The following is a 24,485-nucleotide window of genomic DNA, read 5'->3' as shown; positions in this document are numbered from 1 at the left end:
CGTTGTATCTCACAAAATGCGTATTAAATAATACAGCGCTCAGCTTGAGCAAGGACTCGTCATCTTGGATTGCTGATACTACTACACTTGTGAAGAAAATATCAATCAACAAACACTATATTATATCCAGTTCGAAGTAACAAGAAAAAAGAAATTGTAGACAAAGCAATGGATAGAAACCAGGAACGCCATAACTCAATTGCAAATTGGATTTGGGTTATCTTGTAAAAATATGATACATCTAATCAAATCCAAAATTTAAGTATTTGATATCTTCAAGTTCAAACTATACAAAACGTAAAGCAAGAGAAAAATCCAGGATAAAATCAAATTACGGACGGTACAAATTAACTACTATTTTGGTACCCGAAGGAAAACTGAAATTGATCTTCGTAATTAGCTGACTTCATCAACGAGTACAGTGCAAACATCCGAAAAGTACGAAGCTAAAGCAACTATATATGTTTTTTATTTTTAACGATATAGTTGCGTAGTTTTATGTAGCATGGTTATGTAATGTGCCCAATGTAAGTTCGTATGTTTGATTTAGTGGATGTTTACACTCAACCCTTCATCGACATATCATATAAGATACATCATAGCGCTTAAAATGGCAAGTGGTAACAGAAAGATAATTCTGTGCTCCTAATTGAAAGCTACCTTTCGAGTTAGCCTGGTAGTAATGATTTTAGGTACATTTCTGCTTTGAACCTTTTTTCTCTAAACTGATGGGTTGTTCAATTATAGAAATATATGATTATTTATTGGCTTAGGTTGTACATTTGGATGTTAACATAAGATAATGTTATCTTCGGTTCTCTGAGAACATCGGATCTCTTTGAGAACATCGATGGCTATTTAAATAAGATAAAAGTTAAATAAAACCTATAGAAAAATAGATTTCGCCTTTGATCCATGGAATTTTCACCTTTTAATTAAAACAAAGTTAATTTGAAATACAATTGAGCATCATGCAAAAATTAGCTTTTGTAAATGTGCCACCTATTCTAATATTGCTCCTTATCTAATATAGAAGATCAAGCATTACCCCCAGAGCACGTACACGTTTAACCTACTATACTTTCAAGTTTTAAGAAATCTTCAATCCAATATTCAAAGTTTCACGCGTGGAGAGTTTTAATTTTACTTCACAAAACACGATTCTGAAAAAACTTTTGAGAAATTTCAGGCAGTTGAAGTTCTTGTTCGTTTCAAATCAGTTAGCACGTAATCATCTTGCAATTTAGGAGACGCTTTCCTTAGTTTCTGTCTCGCTTGGTACCATACCATCATTGGGTGTGCAAATGGTAACACTCCCAATAACAATAATAAAATATGCACTCGTGTGTAATCCAGGGTCGGTTCGGGAGGATAGCACGATTGTGATGATGATTCTGATGGGGGCGTGGCAGTTGCGTGAACATATTGTATGATTGGGTACTGTAGTGAGGAGAAAGTGGCAGCTATGGCCATTAGAAGACCGATTAGTTTGCCAATGTGTTGAGGAGGAAAACTGAAAACAAGCCATCAAAAAAGTTGAAATGTCCTTTTTCCCTTCTGCAACTAGTAAATCTTTAAAGAACGACCTTTTTCCCTTCTGCAACTAGTAAATCTTTAAAGAAGAGTTCACAAAATTGGTTTTTAAATTTCGTGAACACGCCTTTCAGAAAACTATCCCGTGTTCAACATTTTGATTTTTACTGTGATAAAAATTGTTTTGAAACAAGCTCTAAATTGATATAATTTCCTCCATATATGGACTTCACTAACTTGCAAGCAACAAAAGAGAAAGCCAGTCCATAATTGAATGCTCTCAGGATGACTTGAAGAAAGAATGATGCGTATTGAGCCGAGGCATATGGCACCAGTAGATTAGCACTGCATACTGTTCCCAGCACACATGTGATCAAAAGGGGCAGAGCGAAGTCTCCTAAGCAGTCCCCCGTGTCCGTTTTAGGAGAGGAAGAACCTAAAACATACACGAGTCCTACTATGTTGCTTCAAATGATTTGCTGATGATGTCATATTGACGAAAGCGCTTCTTTTTCAACAAAAAAGAACGACCGAAAGTATTCTCGCAGATAATCAGAGGCATTTATTTCGGCAAAACAGAAAAATTCTACAAAAATGAGGAGCTTGTAATTGCAGAGAAATACTGATTAAAAAAGATGGCTCAGTCCGAAACAAAAATGCCAAAAAAACGGGAGCAGGTAAAGGAGGCACCAATGTCACCTACCAACAACTTATTGTTTTTTGTACAGCTGGTCGCAAAAATAAACAACCAAAAATTCTGCGCTTGGTAAGGAGCTTGGTATTAGACATAGTTCAACTATAAACTGGAATACCTACGTAGTTGAGGTATGTCCACAGTTTTTGTTTACTTGAACGAAATAAAAAACGATGGAAAAGGCTTCACTGTGGAAATTGATGAAGTTATTTTATCACAAGAAAGTATAATAAGAACCGATAAGCATTCCGAAACTTTAGTGGACCCATCCACAGGAGCATGGGCTAATTGTAACCTTGTTGAAGGTCTAGGGAACATTGCCAAATTTTAAAAAAGACATTGAGGAGCCCACAGGACTGTTAGATTCTTTTAATGCAAGCTTATGTAGAAAAAAAGCTACTTGAGTTGACCTATTTGATGCAATTATTGAAAATAATCAGTGAATTCAATCCATTTAAAAATAAATTTCCATGTTTCAAAATTTGGGGCATAATGGAAAATAGCCAAAATCTTATTAACTCCCGAAAAACTCGAAAACCTTCAGATCATCTGGAAATCGGAAAATTGAAGAAAAAAACAGAGCGCATGTCGAACATTTTTAAGTCATAACAATAATACTTTAGACCTATATTGAAATTTCATTCTTCATACTTGAAATTTTATTTCATTCACATTAAAAATGTGATAACTAAAGAAAAAGAATGGTCAAAAATTGTGGTGTTGTAATCGATCATACTTTTAATTATCAAAGAATCAAAATTTATGCTAAAAATGCGAGGTGGTATTTAACCATTACAATTCATCAAGTACGAGATTGCTGCTGATGAACATACATAACTTGAGCAAATTACACTAGTTTACTTCACTAGTAGTAATTTCATCAAAACAATTTGGGCATAAAAACTGCTGTTTTAGTCTCGAATACGATTCTTTCTAAAATTGAAATTAAATTCGAGACACAATCGATTAAGTTCTTCTCAGATCAGAAATTACATGTTAGATTATCCATATCATCAAGTAAGTGAACATTGCCGAACAGAACAACTCGTCTTCATACAGCAAAATGATAATAAATTTCGGTTAAAAACTGTTTTAAGAGAACTGTGCTTATTCAGATTCGGTGCAACTGGTGAATCAAAAAAGGACCAACTGTGTGAAATTATTACCTATTAAATGTCAAAACCATTGGTCTTTTAATGCTAATTCAGCCAACTGATTCAAAAAGCTGCCAAAATGAGAACTTTTATTTGCGTCTTGGATTGGAAAAAAAGTTACACCGTTATTTCACACTACGTTACGCTCGTGTTAAGCACATAAAATAACCTATTGTACTTGAAAACGTGATAAACTATAATATAATTGAATTCAGACTGAAGAACAATTTTCACACAAACAAGCGAGAAAAACGCAAAAGAGCTGTAAACAGGCAAAAAAATAAGGACAAGATGAAGAATACAACTCGAAAAAAAATGCCGAGATTAAGGGTATCACATTCTGAAATCTACCTCAAGACCACTTGTAATAAAACTAATTCTAGCCACCAATAAAGCAGCTACGTTTTATCAAAATTCCAATTTAAGCAAAAATTCGACAAAAAAATAAAACTATTTAACTGTTCCGGATTTGAAAATCCGACCAGTTGATTAGGAGTCTCGTCCTCGTATCTGTGCCATGGTTGCTCGGACGTAAACTAAAGGCCCAGCTAATGATGCTGGATCTACCTGTTCTAATACTTTAAATCATATATTGTACTGATACGGAATTTTAAAAAAAAACTTTAAAAAAAGGACTCAACGCTAATCCCTAGTGTTTCTCTGCTTCTGTAGGAAGTTTAACATCTTAACAGCTTAATACTACTCGCTCTTTCAAATGAAGTATTTATCTCAGATTTAGATTGGTAGCTTTCGAAAAAAAAGTGAGAAGATTCCAAAAATCTATCAAAATTCAAACATATGACTTTTCGTAAATCCATAAACTTTTCTCTAATAAAGCATGAGCTAACATATTGTTGAGATTGAACCCTTAATATCAGGTAGTTTTCTTTAGATAGTAGTTTTCCAGAATAGTGACAAAATTTCTAAAAAAAACGGTGAAAATTTGGAAAAAAAAGGAATTTTTTCGAAAGCCATATCAGCTTTTCTACAAAAAAAAAACAGGGTAAAACAGATTACGCAGGGAAAACCTAAGCATCATAGTTTTAAGGACCTATCAATCTCAAAATCAGCAGGTTAGTTTTCAAAAAACAAGAATAACTTTCAAAAAACGGGCTAAATGTCAAAAACTGGACGTTTCTTAAGTCCATATTTTTCTCAAAACGCAGTGCAGGGTAAGAATCGCACAACTGATTTTTTCTTTCGATTAAACCCATAATCTCCAACTTGGCTGGATAGTTTTGAAAAAAAACTAACAGTTATAAAAATTAACACAAAATGTCAAAATATGGGCTTCTTTGAGGCCTTAACTTTTTTAACCGAGCTCAAGGAACAACCGCTGAGAAATGGAGATCCCCATAATTTATTCTTTTGATTGAAACCTTCATCTCAGATTTCTGCATTTAATATTTGAGAAAAAATTCAAAACCAATAGGCCAAAAATCACTCTTCTGAAACTTTCGAAGGCCGTAGAACGTGAGGTTGAATGAAAAGAGACTAGCGAAATTTGCAGGCACATTGAAGAGCAGTCGGTGTTTCCATTGACACTTTTTTTGTAAACTGAATCGATAGTTTTTGAGAAACATTGAAATTTCTGCAAAAAATTTCCAAAGCGTCGCAAAAAAAACGAGCAACAAGAAACTCCTCACATTTTCATGAAACCGATTTTTTTTTTTCAAACAACAACGAAAATTAAGCAGCCTCATGTCATTAAATAAACTTAATTTATAATAGATTGACAAATACTAACAGTGCCACTAAATGAGCACTTTTATTTGCGACTTTTAGTGAGAAATGGAACAACCGCTGAGAAATGGAGATGCCCATAATTTATTCTTTTGATTGAAACCTTCATCTCAGATTTCTGCATTTAATATTTGAGAAAAAATTCAAAACCAATAGGCCAAAAATCACTCTTCTGAAACTTTCGAAGGCCGTAGAACGTGAGGTTGAATGAAAAGAGACTAGCGAAATTTGCAGGCACATTGAAGAGCAGCCGGTGTTTCCATTGACACTTTTTTTGTAAACTGAATCGATAGTTTTTGAGAAACATTGAAATTTCTGCAAAAAATTTCCAAAGCGTCGCAAAAAAACGAGCAACAAGAAACTCCTCACTTTTTCATGAAACAGTTTTTTTTTCAAACAACAACGAAAATTAAGCAGCCTCATGTCATTAAATAAACTTAATTTATAATAGATTGACAAATACTAACAGTGCCACTAAATGAGCACTTTTATTTGCGACTTAGGTTACAAAAAAATGTTCGTAATATTACGCTACGCTTGGCTTGAGTAATAAGCTTACCTTGAAAATTAAACAGTTGCAGCCTTTGAATATTACGTGGAATTCGTCTAAAGAATAACGACTTCGTTTTTCTTTTTGATTTTGGGTTATTGTTACGATCATTTGAAAAAAGTAGAGAAGCTTTGTATTCGGGTGTGTTTTAGCTTCTTTCGGCTTGATTTCCATGCAAAAATCAGGAACCACAAATGAACATAGCAAATCAGAGATGGAAAAGCGTAGTGAACGCAAATAGACATAAAAGCACTGACTTTCTTGGAAAAACTTCGAATTTCAAAGAAAAAAATAGATGCCCATTAAGCTCTTTGAATTTCTAGAACTATTTATGATTGGCGTTTTTGTGATAACTTGAACCCAACTAGAGAAAACTGGATCAATGGGTAAGTTTTTATTCCGCTGGAAATCCAAAACCTTAATTCCAGTTTCGAAACTAGAAATTGTTCACGTTTTTTCGCGCCATTTCCACGTTCATATTTGGAGAGTGCTATTTACGTCACTTTCAGCAGATGCATTTCAATTGAACTCAAAAAGTGCATATATATCTAAGTGCATTCCTAAATGCATCAATATGTATGAATGCAAATCTGTAGTTATTAAATTCTTTTCAGATTTTTCCTGAACTAAAAAAAATCAACAAGACCTATACAAGAGTCTTCAAAATGTTCATTACTCTTAATTATCGGAATGGGTCGAGCGATATATCAAATCTAAGCCCTTTCCGCCGTGATTCAAACGAAATTAAAAATTTTTTCCCAGAGTCAAGAGAAACCGGTTTGAAATTGTTGATTTCTGATCTAGTTTCGAGCTAATAAGTTTTGTCAAAACGAGGTTTGAAGGCTTACAATAACTTTTTCAAGCTCGATTTAAGCCGCGAAAGCTTAGTTTTACTCGAACAAAAATTTTCGAAAATTTTAGCGCCAATTAGGGAATCTAAAATTTCTGCAAAAAAATAAAGAATTTCTTAAAATATTTTTACGATTATTTGTTTTTCTATTCATTTTTAACAAAAACCTTTTTCCAATTGGTCAATTTGACTATGACTGTTTAATATGCCTAATTTCTATTTCTGCGTTCAGATCTTACGATCACACTACACAGAAAATCACAATTTTGAAGAAAAATATGTATTTTTAAGACTATGGTCGGAACATTCCAAGCTATTTGTACAGTAAACAGCTATCCTTGGTAGATTATTTCATATTAATTGTGTTTTATTAATATACATTCAATGCACTTCGTTTTTAATCTATGACTTCTTACGAATTCTATCCAACTTACTTCTCTTATTTCTGTCTACGATCAGTCCCACGATGGGCGACCAGAAAATGCCAGTTAGCTGCACCACTCCAAGAGTCCGTCTCATCGTGTCAACTGCAACGACGTATGACTCAGTCGCGTCCAGTTTCAAGGACAAAGAAAATACATACTAAATCTTCAACTTAATGTGCTCTCAATTTTTGGTTTTGTTTTAAAATGACATTTGAATATTTGGATTTATTCAGCTTGTTTCTTTTAAGCAGCATTGCTTACAAAAACATTTGGCAACTTTTTGGCTTCTTTCGTCTAAATCGATCAGTCAATAAAGAGGTGAATTTGAGCGTAAGTTCCAAAAAAAATGCGGCCCAAATACTATTTATCAAACCTAATGTATGTAATTTAACACTAAACTCGTCTGATCTGCAACAAGAAGGAAAAATCTTGGGATCATGATTTCACATTTGCGGATTTTTTAGATTAACTGAATGACCACATTTCCATTTCTTATAAAACACGGCTAGCGGTAATACTCATTCAAATTCATAATCACTCACACTGTTGTTGGTCCACTTCAAACGTTTCCAAGAAAGATAAAACGACCGAGAGGAAGATATAGATCTTCAGCTGATTGACAGACACGAACACCACGTGGAGAGAGTATTTCCATGTGAACACACAGTCACGCCAGAATGAACAACTGCTGCCCTCTCTGTCTTCTGCTGCCACTGCAAAACAGAACAGATAGTTTATTTAATTTATAAACAGTGGTGCTCTTAAAACAATTATGGTTCCAACCACCTGCACCTTCTCTCATTAGAGGGGTGGGAAGGAACTATAGTGTGCGTTGGTTAACTTCATCCGACTTTAGATCCTCAATGAAAACTTGTAGTGGCCAAGTGTGTTATCATTTCAAATACATTGCAAAAAATTTCAAAGACATCATTCCAAAAAAATTAGTCCACTAATGCACACTTAGGAATGAACCAGAGAAATATGTATGATTCAATTTTTTCTATTTTTCCTTCTTTTTATAATTACTTCACTAACTGCAAAGGTCAGAACATTCTGTGATACTTAAAAAGCAAATATAAGCTATTTTTTTTTAATTGCTTTCATTAAAATGCCGAGGTCGAAACATTCTGTAATACTTGCAAAGCAACTATAAACTTTTTTATAATTGCATTCATTAAAACGCCGAGTTCGGAACATTCTGTAATACTTGCAAAGCAACTATAAACTTTTTTATAATTGTTTTCATTAAAATGCAGAGGTCGAAAAATACTGAGATACTTGCACAGCAACCAGCTATCCTTATTACAATTTATCGCACCTACCTGCGTCTACGTCATCCTCTCCCTTATCTTCTTCCACTTCCATTTTGATCTCCTGTTTCTCCTCCTTGCAGTCTACAATCTCCACCTCCTTCAGGTTGTTATCGTCATCTGCCACCACCATGATACTGTCATCCTCATCGCCCCCGCCTTCCTCCTCTAAAAACAAACAATCAATCAATTCCGAAATCTAAAACCCAGCCAACGGACATTTGAAAAAGTGTCAATGAAAACGAGCGGAAGAAACCCGAAAAAAAAACTAATTTTCAACCAAATTAGATAATAGAACACATATATATTATTATAACCCTAACTCTACACGCTAAAATCGTCGCTTCTACAAGACGTCCAAAACTTTCAATTCATCAGATTTTTTTTGGTCAATGGTTGAAAAAGAAGCTATTGCATGATCTACTTCTTGGAAAATACGAACTTTTGAAGATTTCTCTCTATCCAGAACCTACAATGCTGAACATTGAACACCAACAAGTTAACAAACTAACCAACTTGCACATAAGTTTACGAGTTCAAAAACTTAAATTCGAGTTATCTTTGTTAGCTCACCTTTTGAGGTCTTTCCCGTTCCTCCTCCGAGGAGCTTCGATTCTGTTTCATTCTTGGACTCATGTTCGCTTATTTCGGTCTTCAATTTGTAGTTCCTCGTCCAGTTTTGGGGCAGGGGGAAGGGGATGTAAGATCGGGGGAGAAAGAAGAGAGCATTCACTAAGAGGTACAAACTTGCACATCCGTATACGAAGAATATGGTGTGAAGAGAAATACCGAATCCATACAACTCCTAAACAACATATTCTTTTGTTTTATATTCTAGGCTCATCAATTTTATTTTCTATGCTCATTCTTTAAACCATGCATTAAAACACTATCACTACGAAATCGTATCAAACCATCAAACGAGAAGATCAGTTAAAGGGAATTTATCGCGAGTCTTTTTTTGAATTTGGAAACTAATCATCAAAGTGTTTTTCAGATGTGTTCTGATCAAGGGTAGTTGATCAGTGGATGGAATAGGATGTTTAATTTCATATTTGGGATGTTTATTTTCATATTTGTACTTTTTAAATTTCTTTGAGAATTTTGTTCCTTCTCAATCTAGACACTTATTTAACTGATACAGATTCAATTACCACAAAAAAGCAAGTCCTAGTTTGTTTAAATAGGTATAAATGTTAGCTATAAGTTAGTCTTTAGGCCTGCATGTGATAACTGAAATTAGATGGCATTCTTGCACTTTTCTCTTTGTTATTACAATTATTTTAAATCTTCTACTCACTGCAAACAGGAGGAACACAAATGAAGAGGAGTCAAAACTTCCGCTGAAGATGGTCACTATGGTTCCCTGCCACTTTCCAAACAGATTACCAATCTACACAACACAAAATAACAAAAATTCAATATTGAAATAATTGAAGATACAGCTAAATCACACTACAACAAAGACTCACGTTACAACAAAAACTATGGCCGTTGAACATAAACTAAACTTTTGGTTTTCGGAGACTGTTAAACTCAAGTTTACTTATACTAAATAGTCTCTTACCTCTTTTTCTCTCAAATTATATAGTCTAACGTTTAATTCGTTGACCAGTGGTCATAAGACCAGGGCGCGCATCGTCCCCAGGTCATTAAGTAATTGTTTATGGTGAAATTGTTAGGACACGGTGGACCATCAACCAGATACGGTTTTCTAGTTCAAAGTCAAAACCTTGACCGCTAAATTAACTAGTCTAATTGTTTGTATGCTCAAACAAAGCCGCAAAATTTAAGAATCAGACATTATCGAAAATTTTAAAATATTTTGGGGAAAATTACCTGAAACATGGCTTTTTTCCGACGCAAAACGTTTGGTTTCCTGGAAACCGCTCCCGTACTTCGTTGTTATATATCAAATTGAGGCTTTCGTATCCTCGGATTCCCTCATAGGGGTTGTCAAAAAATCTTTTTGATTGATACAACTCATTCAGCTCATGAAACAGGTTTTGCGCCGCTACTTTTTCGCATTATTATTTAGTTTTTTATGAGTGGTCCTATGTCGCTAATGGCGACATCCTGCGGACACCGGTACCCGCAACATTTGAGTTGAAAATTTGAAAGTAAATGGGCCCTAACAAATAATTGGCCATTCAAACCATCAACAGACGTCATTAACAAAATTCGTCAAACAGAACCCGGTTGCTGATATTGTTGAGACGACCCTTAACTTCGTAGGAAGCACCAGTGCTCCTATAAAGCTATTTAATGTTTGGAGCGCTTTTAGCTCTTTCCGTCGTTCGAAACGCATTCTGGCTTAACGGCTGCGGCAACAAAAGACCCATCTGAACTTAATATTGCGAAAAAAAGTTATGGCTGTCTTAATTGAAATCATTCCCAAAAGAATTCGAATTGTTGTCAACTAACAAGGAGGTCGAGTCAAATGGTCACACTGCAACCTACTCGCCGTTGCGTTTTGTGGATCAAAATAACCTCCTTCGTTCCGCCGGCCATATTAGGCGCTAGTCGGAAACAGATTTCGATGCTAAACATACTAACCTTGGATGGTCGTCATCTATAAGTAGTCTTCTTTATCCGTCACTTCATGGCGAGCATCACCATCAGAGCATTGATAATTTACGTTCCGTTATTCAATTGCTCTTCGCGGTACTTAAGTTGCGTTCACTACCCCGGACCATCGAAAGTATTGCCATATCATGTAACCATCCGGTGCAGCTCGAAGAAAAGGTGAAAGTTCTTGTTCAGCTATCTTAACACCCGTGCCGTTCATATCGAAATTGTACCCTCCTTAGATACAAGCTGTTGCGTGATGGGCATAGAGCAATTTATCGCGCGCCGCGGAATAACTTCCGTCTTTTGGTCCGACAACAGGACCAAATTCGTTGTCGTGGAAAAGGATTAAGTCCACTGCATACGTAAATTAAATAAGCGAGCACCGTCCCTCCTACTTTATTAGGCAATAACAAGGAAAATAAACCCATCAGCAACCCATCATAGTGGGTCCTGGGAAAGAATGGTACACAGATGTCAGAGAACCTTCACGTAAATTGACTCACAAAGTTCTCCGTACGACTTTCTGCTCAGTGGAAAGTTTTTGAATTCTCTGCAAGACAGCTTGGACCGAACCAATCTAGAGGCGCTTACGCCTTACCACTTTCTGCTTAGGCAAATTGCGCATGTTTTCCGTTCCTTTTGCTGACGATTGCTTTGACCATAAGAAACGGTATATTCGAGCACAATCGTACGCTAAGGCTAAATGGTCACGCTGGCTGAGGGAGCATGCTCCCTCACTCAACAAGCTTAATAAGTGTTGCTCTCCACCATAGTGGACGTCAAGACTGTTGATCTCGTTTGGGTAGTTGAATGGAACATCCCGAGTGGCTACTATTCGCTCGCACGCATCGTCACACTGCATTAAGGCGAAAAAAGTTGCCCGTTCCGCCGTTCTACGAACCTCGTCCGGCGAACTTCCACGTGATTTTATTTGAGCTAAATAGTCACTAATTTTCTATCTCTCAGTTATATAGCCTTGTAGTTCGTTGACCAGTGGTTATAAGACCCGGGTTACCTCTAAGTTATATATCTTAAGGTTTTACAGCTCTAAGTTATATAACCTAACGTGTAATTCGTTAACCAGTGGTCAAAAGACCAGGGTTCGAATACGCTCCAGTTTTATTGCTGTGTTAAGCAGTGTTTTTTATAGTAAAAAAAGTTCGATCATTTCCCGAAGACGGTTTTTTTCAGTTCATAGTCATAATATTGACCGCTAAACTAACTAGCCGGTAGCGTCGGCTACCTTAAGTGGTTAACAAAAAAAAACATTTTCTTATATATGGTAGTTTTATGGTAGAAAAAACTTGAAATGAAAAGTGTGAATCAGTTTTTTTCGCTGAATTCAAGTTATTTGAACTAAGTTACTTGCTTATCGATCTAATTCTGTTAAAAATAGATACCAAAATATCACTTTACAGCACTTGGAGTTCCCAATAAAAAAAACTAGGCCAACAGGTATTACCTATATTTCGCTGGGAAACATGAAAAACAAAGACGATTGAAGTCACTTAAATTTCTTTGCTCGATTTCCATTTTTCTCAGGGGAGAGCGCAATGTACCTTCCTCTGGGCAAATGAGGTTGAAAAAAATTGCCAGTGAAAAACCTTTACTTGGAAAACACTAGGTCTGTGAAGTTGACAACTGATACATATTCGAGTCTATTGCAGATAAGGCGATTAAAAATTAGGTTCGCTCTGAGACCAAACTTTTGAAGTCTATAAATCAATACAACATATTTAATAAAAAATAATCAAAGCAAGTGCATTGAACAAATCTGAAAGGCCAAGATGAAAATTACAGGCAAACAAATTTAGTAAAAATGAAAAAGTTACTTTTTGAGCTGAGCGGAAATATTAAGTGTTTCAATTCTAACATTGATTTTTAAATTCGGAAAACTCTGTTGAGTATTCTTTACTGACTAAAAGGCTTTGAAGTATTTTTAAACACTATTTCCCCAAAAATATATAAAATTCTATCTGCAGCTGACTTCATATTCTCTCGCAACACATTCATTTTGAGTCTGAATTTTTCAAAGTCATTTTTATATTAAAATCAGTGATACACAAAAAGCATACTCGCAAATTTTCAGCCAGCAGACAGTTGGCCGACTGGAATTGGACCAGTAGAATCGAATACGTATTTGCGGCCGACTTCATAGAAGTGGAAACCACAAGACCCAATTAAATGAACATAGCCAAGTGACAGTTGGAAAAGAGTAATGAACTTTCTCCTGAAAAAGGACAGTTGGAAAAGAGTAATCAACTTTCTCTTGAAAAAAAATCAGCAAGACCTATATAAGATTATTCACTACGTTCATTACTCGTAATAAATCACTTCGCTCATTGAAGCTAACTAACCAAGGAAGCCAATTATGTCACTTTGTTCAAGGATAAAAAAAACTGCCGATAGACATTTCTGAGTCTTAATTTTTGATAGACACTTTTCATAACATAGCCAGTCGAAGATCGGAAAAGAGTGATGAACACAAGTAAACATAAAAAACACTGACTTGTTGAAAAAATCTCAACTTTCAAACTTCAAAGAAAAAAATAGCAGCCCTTTAAGCTCTTGGAATTTCTAGAACTATTTATGATTGGCCCTTTTTTGATAACATTAACGCAACTTGAGAAAACTGGAGCAACGTCACTTTCAGCAGATGAATTTCAATTGACCTCAAAAATGCATATATAACTAAGTGCATCAATATTTGAAGTCTTTTTCCTGAAAAAAAAACAAAAAGAAATCAGCAAGTCCTATATAAGAGGCTTCACTACGTTCATTACTCCTAAAATACTGCCCCATTAAGAGATATCGTGATGCATGGCTATTTTTCCATAATGAACTCTCAAAGAAATTTCACTATATAACCTAAATATCCAACGCAAATTCCCCACCATGAGCAGTTCTGTAAATGGAACAAGGAAGGCCGGTTACTATGCAAGTAGCAAGAAATGTTCCGACCCTGGTCTTTAGAAAACTACGGTTTAGAAACTTTTTTTTCCAAATTGGTATAGTTGTTTCTACTTAGTGTGATAAAAATGATCTCAAGTAAAAATATAATTTAGGCACATTAGACAGTCATAGTAATAAATGCAAAATGGACTAAAAATTTTGTAAAAAAAATTACTAAAAAAAATTTAAAAAATGGAGTTTATGGTTCCCAAACAGAAGCTTTAAAAGTCCAAAAACTAGTCTTACTTGCTTAAAATAAAAATTTAAGGTCTTAAATTAGCCCTAATTCAGCTGTTGTAAGCCTGCTCGCTCGTTTTATTCGCTCGAATTGAGACTAAAACAAAAAAATTCAAATATTTTTTCTCGACACTGGGAAAGTTTTTTTGGAAATTTTTCAAAATTTTTTAATGTGGTTCGAATCACGTCTGAAAGGGCTTTAATATAATATATCACTCAACACAGTCCAATGATTATTTCTGGTACCTAATTTTGCGTGGTACCAGAACTAAAACACTACCGATTTTGCGTGGTACCAAAACTAAAACACTACCGAATACAAAGTTCCTCCCCATCTTTCAAATAGACGGAGCAAAAAGCTTCAATTTCAATACCACTTTTGAGGTTTAATAGGTTTAATTCTAAAAAGTGTGTAAAGTTATTGATATCTGACTTTCTACTGGAAATAGCAACGGACAGATGGGTACATAAACAATAAAGAATATTGCTCCGACCATCCCCCCCCCGAATGGTATGGTGTTTTTCCTACGCATTTTGACTGCATCAAAGACAGCTCGTAGGAGAGTAAAGTGGGTTATCTTATTCGGGTTCTAGTCCAAAAAAGAAACTGTATGAGTCGAGAAACACTGGTGTGCAAATTTCCGCTTACAGGCAAAATTATACACAGAGGCGAAGCTGCGTTTTGCAGACAAAAGCGAGAATAGAACTAAAAGCAGCTCTATAAAACGCAATAAGAAAAATTAGAAATAAGCCTCGAATTATTTAAAATTCGGTTTGTCTGATATTCGCACCTGCGATCTAGAGATTAAGAACCTCATACAGTAACTACTCAGCCACGGATGATTAATAGGTACCAAACACTAGCCACCAATAAAGCAGAGAACAGATGCTATGCAATTTCCAATGCTACAGTGAAATTTCCAAATAAGTGAACACTTTTAATGAGAACTTTAATTTGCGAGTTAGCTTAGATACAATAAACTTTTTTCAAGTTGTGTAACAATCCAACAATATTGAAAACTTATCTTTGAAAGAGCTCCAATTTGAGCTAACACAGAAGTTAATTCAACCTGTTGAAGCGCCGCTGAGAACGTTCTATTAAGTACTGTTATATGCAATGATTGTTTAATCTATGTAAAATTTATCCAGAAAAAAAAAGATAATAAGTTCAAAGAAAAAAACTGAAATTTCGAAACCTAACAGTTCACTTATCTTGCATCTGATTAAATTTTTTTCAGGATCATATACGAGCAAATAAAAGTAGCCAAAATAACAATTTTCAGACTCGAAAACTATATATTATATTATTTTTTTCATTTCAATAAATACGATGTTGTTTCGGGTGTACGCTTTATGACTCAATAATTTTTTTAAAAACAAATCTCAATACTTTTTTACCAAAACAATTTGCTGAAGTAGTCTCAATCAATTTTAAAAATATCTGATTTAATGCATAAGGTTGTCTATTGACTGTTTAGGCCCAATTAAAACTTCTTTAAGGATATTCATAATGAAATTAATTAGAGAACTATTTAGTGTCCTTATTCGCACAGATGTTAATTTTTAGAAAAATAGAAAGTTCGTAATATAGAGATGGTTCGTAACAAAACACAAAGCTAATCACTAGTGTAATTAATGACTGGCTAATAAAATAACCTCTTATTCTTAGTTTTAGTTGAAAAAAAATCTTAAATTATACTGAACGTTTTTTTTGACATTTTAAAAATTTTCTTCAGTTTGAATTTATTTTCTAAATTCATTGTGGTCGGAACATGCTGTGCTATTAAAAGCAACTGTCCTCTCGTTGTTTATTTAATGTTCAATACATGTACCTGGAAATTGGAGATAAAGTGCCAGTACCCTCCGATGGGGATGAGGAAGGAGAATGAGACGAACAGAAGCCACGAGTTCTCTACACATTAACAACAAACGTGACACAACTATACTACATGATACAACTTCTCTTCTTAAATATAGCTAAAATTGATCTGAAAGAAAGAAGCTGGAAAATCAGTTATTTTTGAACAGTTTAAGGGACAATGATTAATTGAATTTTTTCCTCATTCGGTCCTTCTGTCCTGATAAAGCTTTTAAAAAAGATCGCAATAAGTAAGACTGCTCAATGATGTTTTTGAAGTTTTGAACTCAATTTTTCGTTTCATTAGCAAAACTTTCTATCGGGTCAGCTACCCTTATCTTATAAAAGAAAGAAGGAAACGCACCTGGTGTTGCGAACGCCATGATGAACAGACCCGAAGTGATGAGAAGACTGAAATTCAAAACTACTATATGCAATCTCAAGATCTAATCACTATTGTATTGAGATCAACACGGAAATCGCCAAAATATTTGATTCTAAAAACTGATTTAAGAAATACACTGTTATACATCTGATTCAAGTGAAAAACAAGGAAAAATATAAAGATTCCAGGATTAAGGTATTGACAAAAGTATTTTGTTGTCAGTAACTAAAAAAAACATGACAGAAATAATGAGGTATCCACAAAAAAATTGCTAGTATCAGGGCGAATTGTGGGTGTGCGAGTGTAAGTGTGCGTGTGTGGTCCCTACCACAGATTCGGAGGCATGGTAGATGTAGGAGCGGATCTAGGATTTTCGAGGGGGCGGATTTTCAAAAATTTCATCGAAATTTTTAAAGGTCGTCCAAATTGATTTTGCGAGCTCTTCCAATGCAATAAAAACACCGTTTTGGCCACACTTTCTGCGCCGCAGTCACATTTTGAAACAACGGTCCAAAAAGGCGTTTTTAGGCAGTTTTTGGAAAATTTTGACCGAAAAATTGCGTGTTTTCGGCGCGCGCTCCCCCCTCAAAATTTGTGTACATTGGCGCCAAAGGCGCTTTTAGAAAATTTTTAGGGTCAGTCAGCCAAAAATGGATATCTCAAAATAGTGCAAAGGGGGGCCCTTTGGGTCGGCAGGGGGTCGAGTCCCTGAAGGGGGCGTCCGCCCCTGTCTGAAACCATGATCACTTCCATAGTCGCCGAAAGCAAGTGCTCCGTTTTTATAATCGGAAGACATTTTTCATGCACTTTTTTCTGGGATCATAAGTATTCTTGTTTTTGATTGGACCATGTTTCAACAATAGGTTCAACTACAGTGCTGATTTAAAGTATCCGGACAAAACGAACAACTTGAATTTTTAAATGCGTTTTTCTCAATTCAGGTTAAGATTGGAAAAAACGTGAGAACAAACCGTGCTTAGAATTTCACCACAATTTTTATGGTGCAATTTTTTCTTCTAAATTCTCAACCAAAATTTTACCCCAAAAATGGGTCATATTGGCTTTTTTCAATTAACGAAGAATTACGCTGAAACAACTGTGTTAATCGATGGGGAATATATATCACAAGAAACATCTTATACGGTCCAACAAAGTTCTAGAATCGTTAAATCTCCAAAAATTTGAGTAAATTGTTTAAAATTTGTTTTTAAGCAAAGATTTTGGGTTTTACATAGTAAAAAATCAGGTTTCTTGAAAATCAAGCAAAAATATTTTCTCTTACACAGGTTTTTGAGGATTTAGCACTTCTAGAACTTTGTTGGACTGTGTAAGCAGTTTCTTGTGATATATATTCCTCATCAATTAACGAAGTAGTTTCAAGTAATTTTTGTTCAATAGATCAAAAGCCAATATGGACCATAATAATTAGGATGAAATTCTAAGCACTTTTTGTTCTCTTCACTTTTTGTCTAATCTTGACCCAAATAGAAAAAAACGCGTTTGAAAATTCAAGTTTTGTTCATTTTGTCCGGATAATTTAAATCAGCACTGCATAGAGGGCAAAGCATGAACGAACCGCAAACTTTCCTTGGTTGTTAGCAAATTGTACCAAATTGCTTTTCTCTAAATTGCCGCTTACTGTATTAGAGCCAGAAGGCTTATTTAAGAGGAAAAGAAACATTGAAATGTCGTTAATTTCAAATCGAGGAATACTCGGCGCAATTAGGCAATTTTTTTTGCTAGTTATTTTGCCTAGTGTTGAAAAGTTGAGTTGTGGATAAAAAGGTCACAGAAAAACTATTTAACCATTAATGTGTACTTTAATGAAAGTTTTCTGCAAAACTATCTTTTTAAAAAACTTTTGTGTGAAATTGGCCATATGTAAAGTTTTTATCTGCTTAGTTTTTTCCTTTCGCTTGATATCCATTACCGTCAGCTTAGTTTGGTTTCTCAGAAGGGATGAAAAACTCAAATGTTCAACCAAAACAAATGTCTTCTAGCGATGGAAAAACAATCTTTCATCTATAAAAATATGCTTTTCATTCTGCTAAAAAACTAATGCAAAACATGCCGTGTGATGCATTTGGACTTAATTTGTCTAAAATGGCTACTTCAGAAGCACAAAATTGTCGAAGATTCAAAATTAATCATCTATTTTTGTCTATATTCTAATATAGTTTTAATAGTTTTAATATATTTCGACTTTGCGTTCAACTGAAGGGCTGCTTCCGGGCCATTTAACGGATGCTGGGCTATATATAAGGCTAGATAACGGATGTTGGACAAAACTTAGGTAAATCGCCTTGACACGCTACCAGGTGCCAGTGTTTTCTGTTCCTTTCACGTTTATAGAACTCAGGTAATAAGTGGCGGGTGACTCAGACATGACTAGTAAAATAGCGTATCTTTTTTGCTTAAAGGGACCAAATTTGCAAAATTGGAAAATGTGTAAACGAAGTTTGAGTTTGTAGCACCCGATTGGTTGAAATCAAATGACTGGCTCTTTTCCAGTTTATCACGGCCCTCGTAAATACACAATACAAAATTAAAGTCATTCATACATAAATTTACATATCAATAAAAACTGTAATACTCTTGACTTGTTCATAATAACATACTTTAGGGCAGTTTAGAACATCAGAAGTCATTTTAAAAAGGCTTTCGCAAATCGAATTTAGACAAATTCAAAGGGGTGAACTAAATAAGAGCCAAATAAATAGCCAACATGTAGAAATCTTGCGTTTAATTACTAATGCTATTAAGTTAACATAATTTGAGCAAAAAGACCCAAGATGTGCATTATAGATCTTCCCTAATATAGCCCCCTGACTCTTCCCGATTCGACCACCTGAATACCCAAAGGGTCCCCCTTTGGTACTATTTTAAGACCTCAATGCTTGGTACCCTGACCCTAAAATTTTTCATAAGGTGCTTTTGGCGCCAATTTTAACTAACTTTGAGGGTGAACGCGCCGAAAAAACGCTATTTTTGGTCAAAATTTTCCAACCAAAAAAAATCCCCCCCAAGAGAAAAACCTAGACCACCCCTGCTAGTAGCAAAAAAAACTATAGCACCCCACATTACGAGGCCAAACTGTGCATTCTCTGCATTGTAAGCGGAATCCGCATAAGGCTAGAATCAGATTTGTCGCGGAATCCGCAACATTGCTACTTTTCTTTGATCTTCTATGCTGTTTTGGATTCCACAAACAAATACCTAAGTCATTGTATCGCTCAAAATCGCTCCAAAAATAGGCGAATTTGCGGAATCCGCAACTGTATTTGCGGAATCCAGAACAGTTTGTGGAATCCACAAACAAATGATAAGACATTTGTATCGTTAAATTGAGCTGTTGGCATATTCTGCTTTTACAATTATGTAGTGGTTAAATGGCTTATTCTGCTTTTACAATTAGGTAGTGGTTAAAATTTGCTATGATTAGATGGGATCTATAAATGGAGAGTCAGGACTGTTTTTTTAAACAAAATTTACTTATTTTTTGAAGTAATTAATAGTATACCTGGCGAGTAGTTTGGACACCAGAGTTCCAAACTTGTCCAGAAGGAAGCCAGTTAGAAGTGAGGAGTAGTTGAGAGCAGAGGAGGACACTGTGAACACGAGATTGAACTGGGCGTTACTGTCTGCCATATTTGAGCTTGAATTAGATGAAGATCCAAGAATACATTCTGAAGTCTAAATATACGAACTACGATTTAGTCACTTGTTCCTCTTAAAGAAATTTCTTCAATAGAAATGAAATTTTTTTGGTTCCTCCCCCCATTTTACGGCGTGACGACGGGTTTTACAAGGTTGAGTTTGAAGACCAAAAATGTTTGTGGCCTAATTAGTCCGAAAGCCAATTTTTGTAACAATCGGAAAATAAGAACAAAGAATCACTAGTGAAAATTCGCAGATGAGAAGGAAAAATAGTCACTTTTTTACGAGCAAACTAACGGACGCTCCACATTTGCCAAAAACTGTTAGCTATTTCTGGAGTGAGCGTGAGCGAATAGACATAGCTCTCCCAATGGAAAAATCATTTTCGCTCAAGTTAAACTAGCTACCTTATTTGGATCTGCATTTTCAGACGTATCATTCTGTGTCGCTATTGGATCAGGGACTTCGTTCTGAAACAGTTCAGCCAAATATTAAATCATGCTGGAAAGGGGGCTATTTTCATGCAGGAAGAAGCGAATGCACAAAACTTCAACCATCTAATGCCCAAGCTGTCCAAAATTTTTTAAAATTTTTTTCGAATTTTTGAATACTGAGCTCTGATTGGTTGGCAAAATTTTCGCGCAATCGGTCCTTGGAATATGAGGAATTCCTTCGCTGAAGGGAAGAGGATGACGAAAAGTTTGAAAGGCTAATTACATTCGGTATAAAAATCTGACAGAAAGTGGAGAAATCAGTGAGTTTGGGTCTTTACGGTAATGCCCCATTTAAAGGATAAATTAGGCAGATCAAGTTTCCAAAGAGTGAAAATGAAACAAACTCAATTTAGATGACGCCGATGCCGTGGCTGATATCCAGAATATTAAACAAACCTACAAATTTGCAAAAATGAGAAATAATCGAAAACACGGAACGTACTGTGAATTATATTAGAGAGAATTTATATGAAAAAACAATCAAAACAAGGATAGATGGTTGATGTGCAAGTCGCACAGAACGTTCCGATCATAGTCCAAAAAATACAACAAAAAAGTTCAAATATTTAACACAGTTCAAAAATTTTAAACCTGTTTTTCTCGATACTGGGAGAACTTTGCAAAAACTTCTTCATTGTCGTTCGAACTACGACTGAAAAGGCTTCAATATGCTTCAACCCGGTGAACATTTGTGGCTCCTTACTTTGTGTGGAAAACAAAAAAAAAACAAAATAAAACACACGAACAGAAATTTCCTTCCCATTTTCAAAATGGCGCTAAAAAACTCCAAAAACGAACTTTTACTAAAGTAGAACTAGGTTTTCACGGTTTTAATTAAGCATAAATGAGCTATTGTAAGCCCGCTCGCTCATATTATTCTTTCGAGGTTAGACCAAAAATCAATCAAAAGTTTAAAATCTGTTTTTCTCGAAATTGAAAAAAATTTTCAAAACTTTTTATGTCGTTCAAATCAGGACTGTAAACGCTTTAATATGATATAACACTCAACTCTCTCGGATGATTTTTTGAAGCACCTATTTGAGGCACCATGATCTTTTGAGACACCTGATTTTGCGAGGAAAGAAAACTAATTTTCACGAAGCTATTGCTTCACTGTGGGCTGAACCGGATTAGTTTTTTAAGTATTTTTAACAATGATTTAATTTCACCTTTCATCGTTTAGAGAGTACCAACCAATAACAAACCCAGAGTGTTTTAGCCTTTCGGCCTTTTTGATATAAGAATAGCCCGAAAAATAAGCTAAAAAAGAATACTCAGCTTTTCGTTAAGTCAGCATATAGGAGTTTTAATGTGCTGTTTAGGCAATCAGTATTCGTTCGCATCTCAATGGAAACATCTTACCCAATGGCGAATCTGCACATCGCAAACACAAGCAAGAAAACGGCAAAAAGAAGCTCTTAAAAGGTGAAACGCTAAAATAAGGAAAAAACTGTGAGTATAGGCCTTGAAAAAAAATGTCTGTGCCGGATTCATCTGTGATTTGTTGTTCATCTCCGACCATTTGAAAATTGGGAGGAATTTTGTATTCGGGTGTGTTTTAGTTTTTGTTAAGAGTCTCACGGATGATGGGTTCATAAAAGCACCGATGAGATACAAGAAGAACATTGTGCAAGGAACTGTGCATCGTGTGTTTAATGCCTCTTCCAACTGGCATGCTTTCACGGAAAGCATAGCTGAGGTTGGATGTATGCTGGAGAAAAACCAATACCCACCTCAGTTATATGAACCCATCATCCATGAGACTCCTAACAAGATCATTGAGAAACACATGAAACAAGACACAAATACCAAGACACCAGAAAAAGCTACCAAGAAACGGATACCCTTTGTTATGCAATATAGGGGCAACAAAAGTGACGTTTTCTCCAAGCGTCTCCGAAAAACGGCCAATATTTCTGTCATCTTCACAACTAGACAGATGAAGACAGCCTTACCATCGCTGAAACTAAAAACACCAGAGAATGTTCGTGGCAACGTGGTTTACGAAATCACTTGTTCTAGATGCCAGTCTAGCTACGTCTGGCAAACAACCCGCCACCTAGCCACGAGAGTGCACAAACATTCCTAAGGTACTAGCCCAGTAGGAGAACACCTCAATTGGTGTGGTGTTACCATTGACAGCTCCGAAGTAAAGATCATTGACACAGCAACAGACTCCGCTAAACTTTTAACCTTGGAAGCATTGCATATCAACCAGAGAAAGCCTTCAATCAACCGGAAGGAAGAGTACAAGGCTCGCGAGTTGACCCTGAAGCTGTAACATTGTTACATTGTCCCACATTCCAGTGGCTTGTTCCAATCAAACTTGTTTATCACAGTTCTATCTGTTTTTAATTGCTTTCCAGTTTTCCTTTTTTTAATGTGCTTTTAATTTGTACAATTTTGCTATTTTGCAGTTCCTGATGATGACATAATGTCGAAAACGTTTTACCATTGATGATTTTTCCCTGAGATCATGTTTTAGTTTGTTGTTCTTTTTTTCCACGCAAAATCAACAAACCTAAATAATCATCGGAGAGAGTTGAGCGATATATCATTTTAAAGCCCGACCAACATTACAAAAATTGTATTATTTTTCGAACAACATTACAAAATTCAAAAAATTTTCCCAGTGTCGAAAAAAAACGGTTTGAAATTTTTGATAATGTCTAATTTCGAATTATCGATCATGCTTACAATAGTTTATGTAAATAGCTTAAAGCTTTCAACTGCTTAATTTAAGGGGTAAAAACTTAGTTTTTTCGTATATTAGCGCCTTTTTGAAAACAAAAATGTCAATAATTCAAAAAACTGCAAAAAACAACTTGAAAAAATTCTTGCGTTTTTTATATTTTTTTTTCGAGTCATTTTCCACAAAAATTGGCTTCCAATCTGCTTATTTTTTCTATGACTGTCGAATATACCTAAGCTCTATAATTTCGTTCAGATGCTTTTATCACACTACGCAGAAAAAAAACGACTATAATTTGAAAAATCTTTGTTGTATTTCTTAAGACTATGGTCGGAACTTTTTGTGCTACTTGCACAGCAACCGGCTATCCTTATTAGCATCTGCGACTTGTTAATAAGATAATACTAGCCACCAATAAAGCAGATACAATAGATGCTATCTGATGTTGCCAATTCTATAGCAACGAAAACGCCACCTAATCAGCACTATGCGAGTTGGGATAGAAAAAAAGGATAATATGATTTTCAATAAAACACTTAGCTCGCTTGCTCGTGTGTTGTGAGTACATATTAAAATCCTTGTTTTTCGAAACTAAACTCATGTTTTTTCAATTCTTGCAAAAGGTGCTTGCTTTCAATTGCTTCATTAACACAACATACAGACATAAATAATCAATTAATATGAAAACTGATGAACTTACCGGTCCGTTTATTGTTTCATTCGCATTTTTTTCTCCTGACCCCATTTTATCCATCATTTTACTGATAGAAATGGCTTTTTCGTGTGTCTGAGCTCCAAAAAAGCCTTCTTGCTCTAACACTGGCCGAATGCTGAACCAGCCGAATATAATGCCAGCGAAGCAGAGACATTCGAACAGCGCCAATACGAACGTAACTACATTCAACTCCCGGTGGTATTTCACTCTTTTCTCCCCTTTCATGATTGATTAAGTAACTCTGGTTGCTCGCGAATATGTAACTTACTTCAGTTGTAAATCAAAAATTAGGTAACTTCTCTGATATAACAACTATATAACAAGGTCTTCAGTTTCACCTCCTCGTACAAATTCAGCGATGTCCAGAGTTCACTTTCAATTTTTTTAAATCTTTTTACTTTTTTATGTTATAAATTCGATGAATAATCATTTTACTAGTGAAGTCAAGCTAATTTACGAAAAATCTATTTTCGGTTATCTTTTTCACGCAAGACCAAAGCATTGACCAAAGCCTTTACGCCAACACTTATTAAGAAAAGAACCAATTATCATTCTGAAGTACTTGTCTAGTACATAACCCGAAGCGAATTTCTTCGTTAATACAGCATCAGTCCCAAAAACTTGCTTAAGTATTCGAAAATTGTTGGGTATTCATGAAAAAAAAA

At 35.2% G+C, this 24,485-nt stretch overlaps 1 protein-coding gene across 2 annotated transcripts; it reads right to left on the bottom strand.

The window, feature by feature from the left end:
* Positions 1 to 101: 101 nt before the first annotated feature.
* Positions 102 to 24,169, bottom strand: LOC134848901 (equilibrative nucleobase transporter 1-like). 2 transcript variants are annotated; one of them, XR_010162966.1, is made up of 13 exons: positions 23,806 to 24,169; positions 20,327 to 20,389; positions 19,783 to 19,955; positions 16,242 to 16,288; positions 15,852 to 15,931; positions 9,560 to 9,652; positions 8,833 to 9,064; positions 8,272 to 8,427; positions 7,492 to 7,662; positions 6,959 to 7,051; positions 1,771 to 1,969; positions 569 to 1,513; positions 102 to 404 (listed from the first exon to the last, which is right to left on the bottom strand). XR_010162966.1 is itself a non-coding variant. In XM_063866439.1 (12 exons), the coding sequence occupies exons 1-12, from the start codon at positions 24,043 to 24,045 to the stop codon at positions 1,186 to 1,188; spliced, it is 1,875 nt and encodes a 624-aa protein (XP_063722509.1). In that variant the 5' UTR covers positions 24,046 to 24,169; the 3' UTR covers positions 102 to 1,185. The 2 variants fall into 2 exon arrangements, 1 of the variants encoding a protein (XP_063722509.1); XM_063866439.1 differs by having other exon boundaries at positions 102 to 1,513.
* Positions 24,170 to 24,485: the final 316 nt, after the last annotated feature.

The sequence above is a fragment of the Symsagittifera roscoffensis genome, chromosome 6 (genome assembly GCF_963678635.1).
Source record: "Symsagittifera roscoffensis chromosome 6, txSymRosc1.1, whole genome shotgun sequence".
Classification (NCBI taxonomy): Eukaryota; Metazoa; Xenacoelomorpha; order Acoela; family Convolutidae; genus Symsagittifera; species Symsagittifera roscoffensis.
The sequence above is the reverse complement of the archived record's forward strand: the minus strand, read 5'-3'. Positions and strand labels throughout refer to the sequence as shown.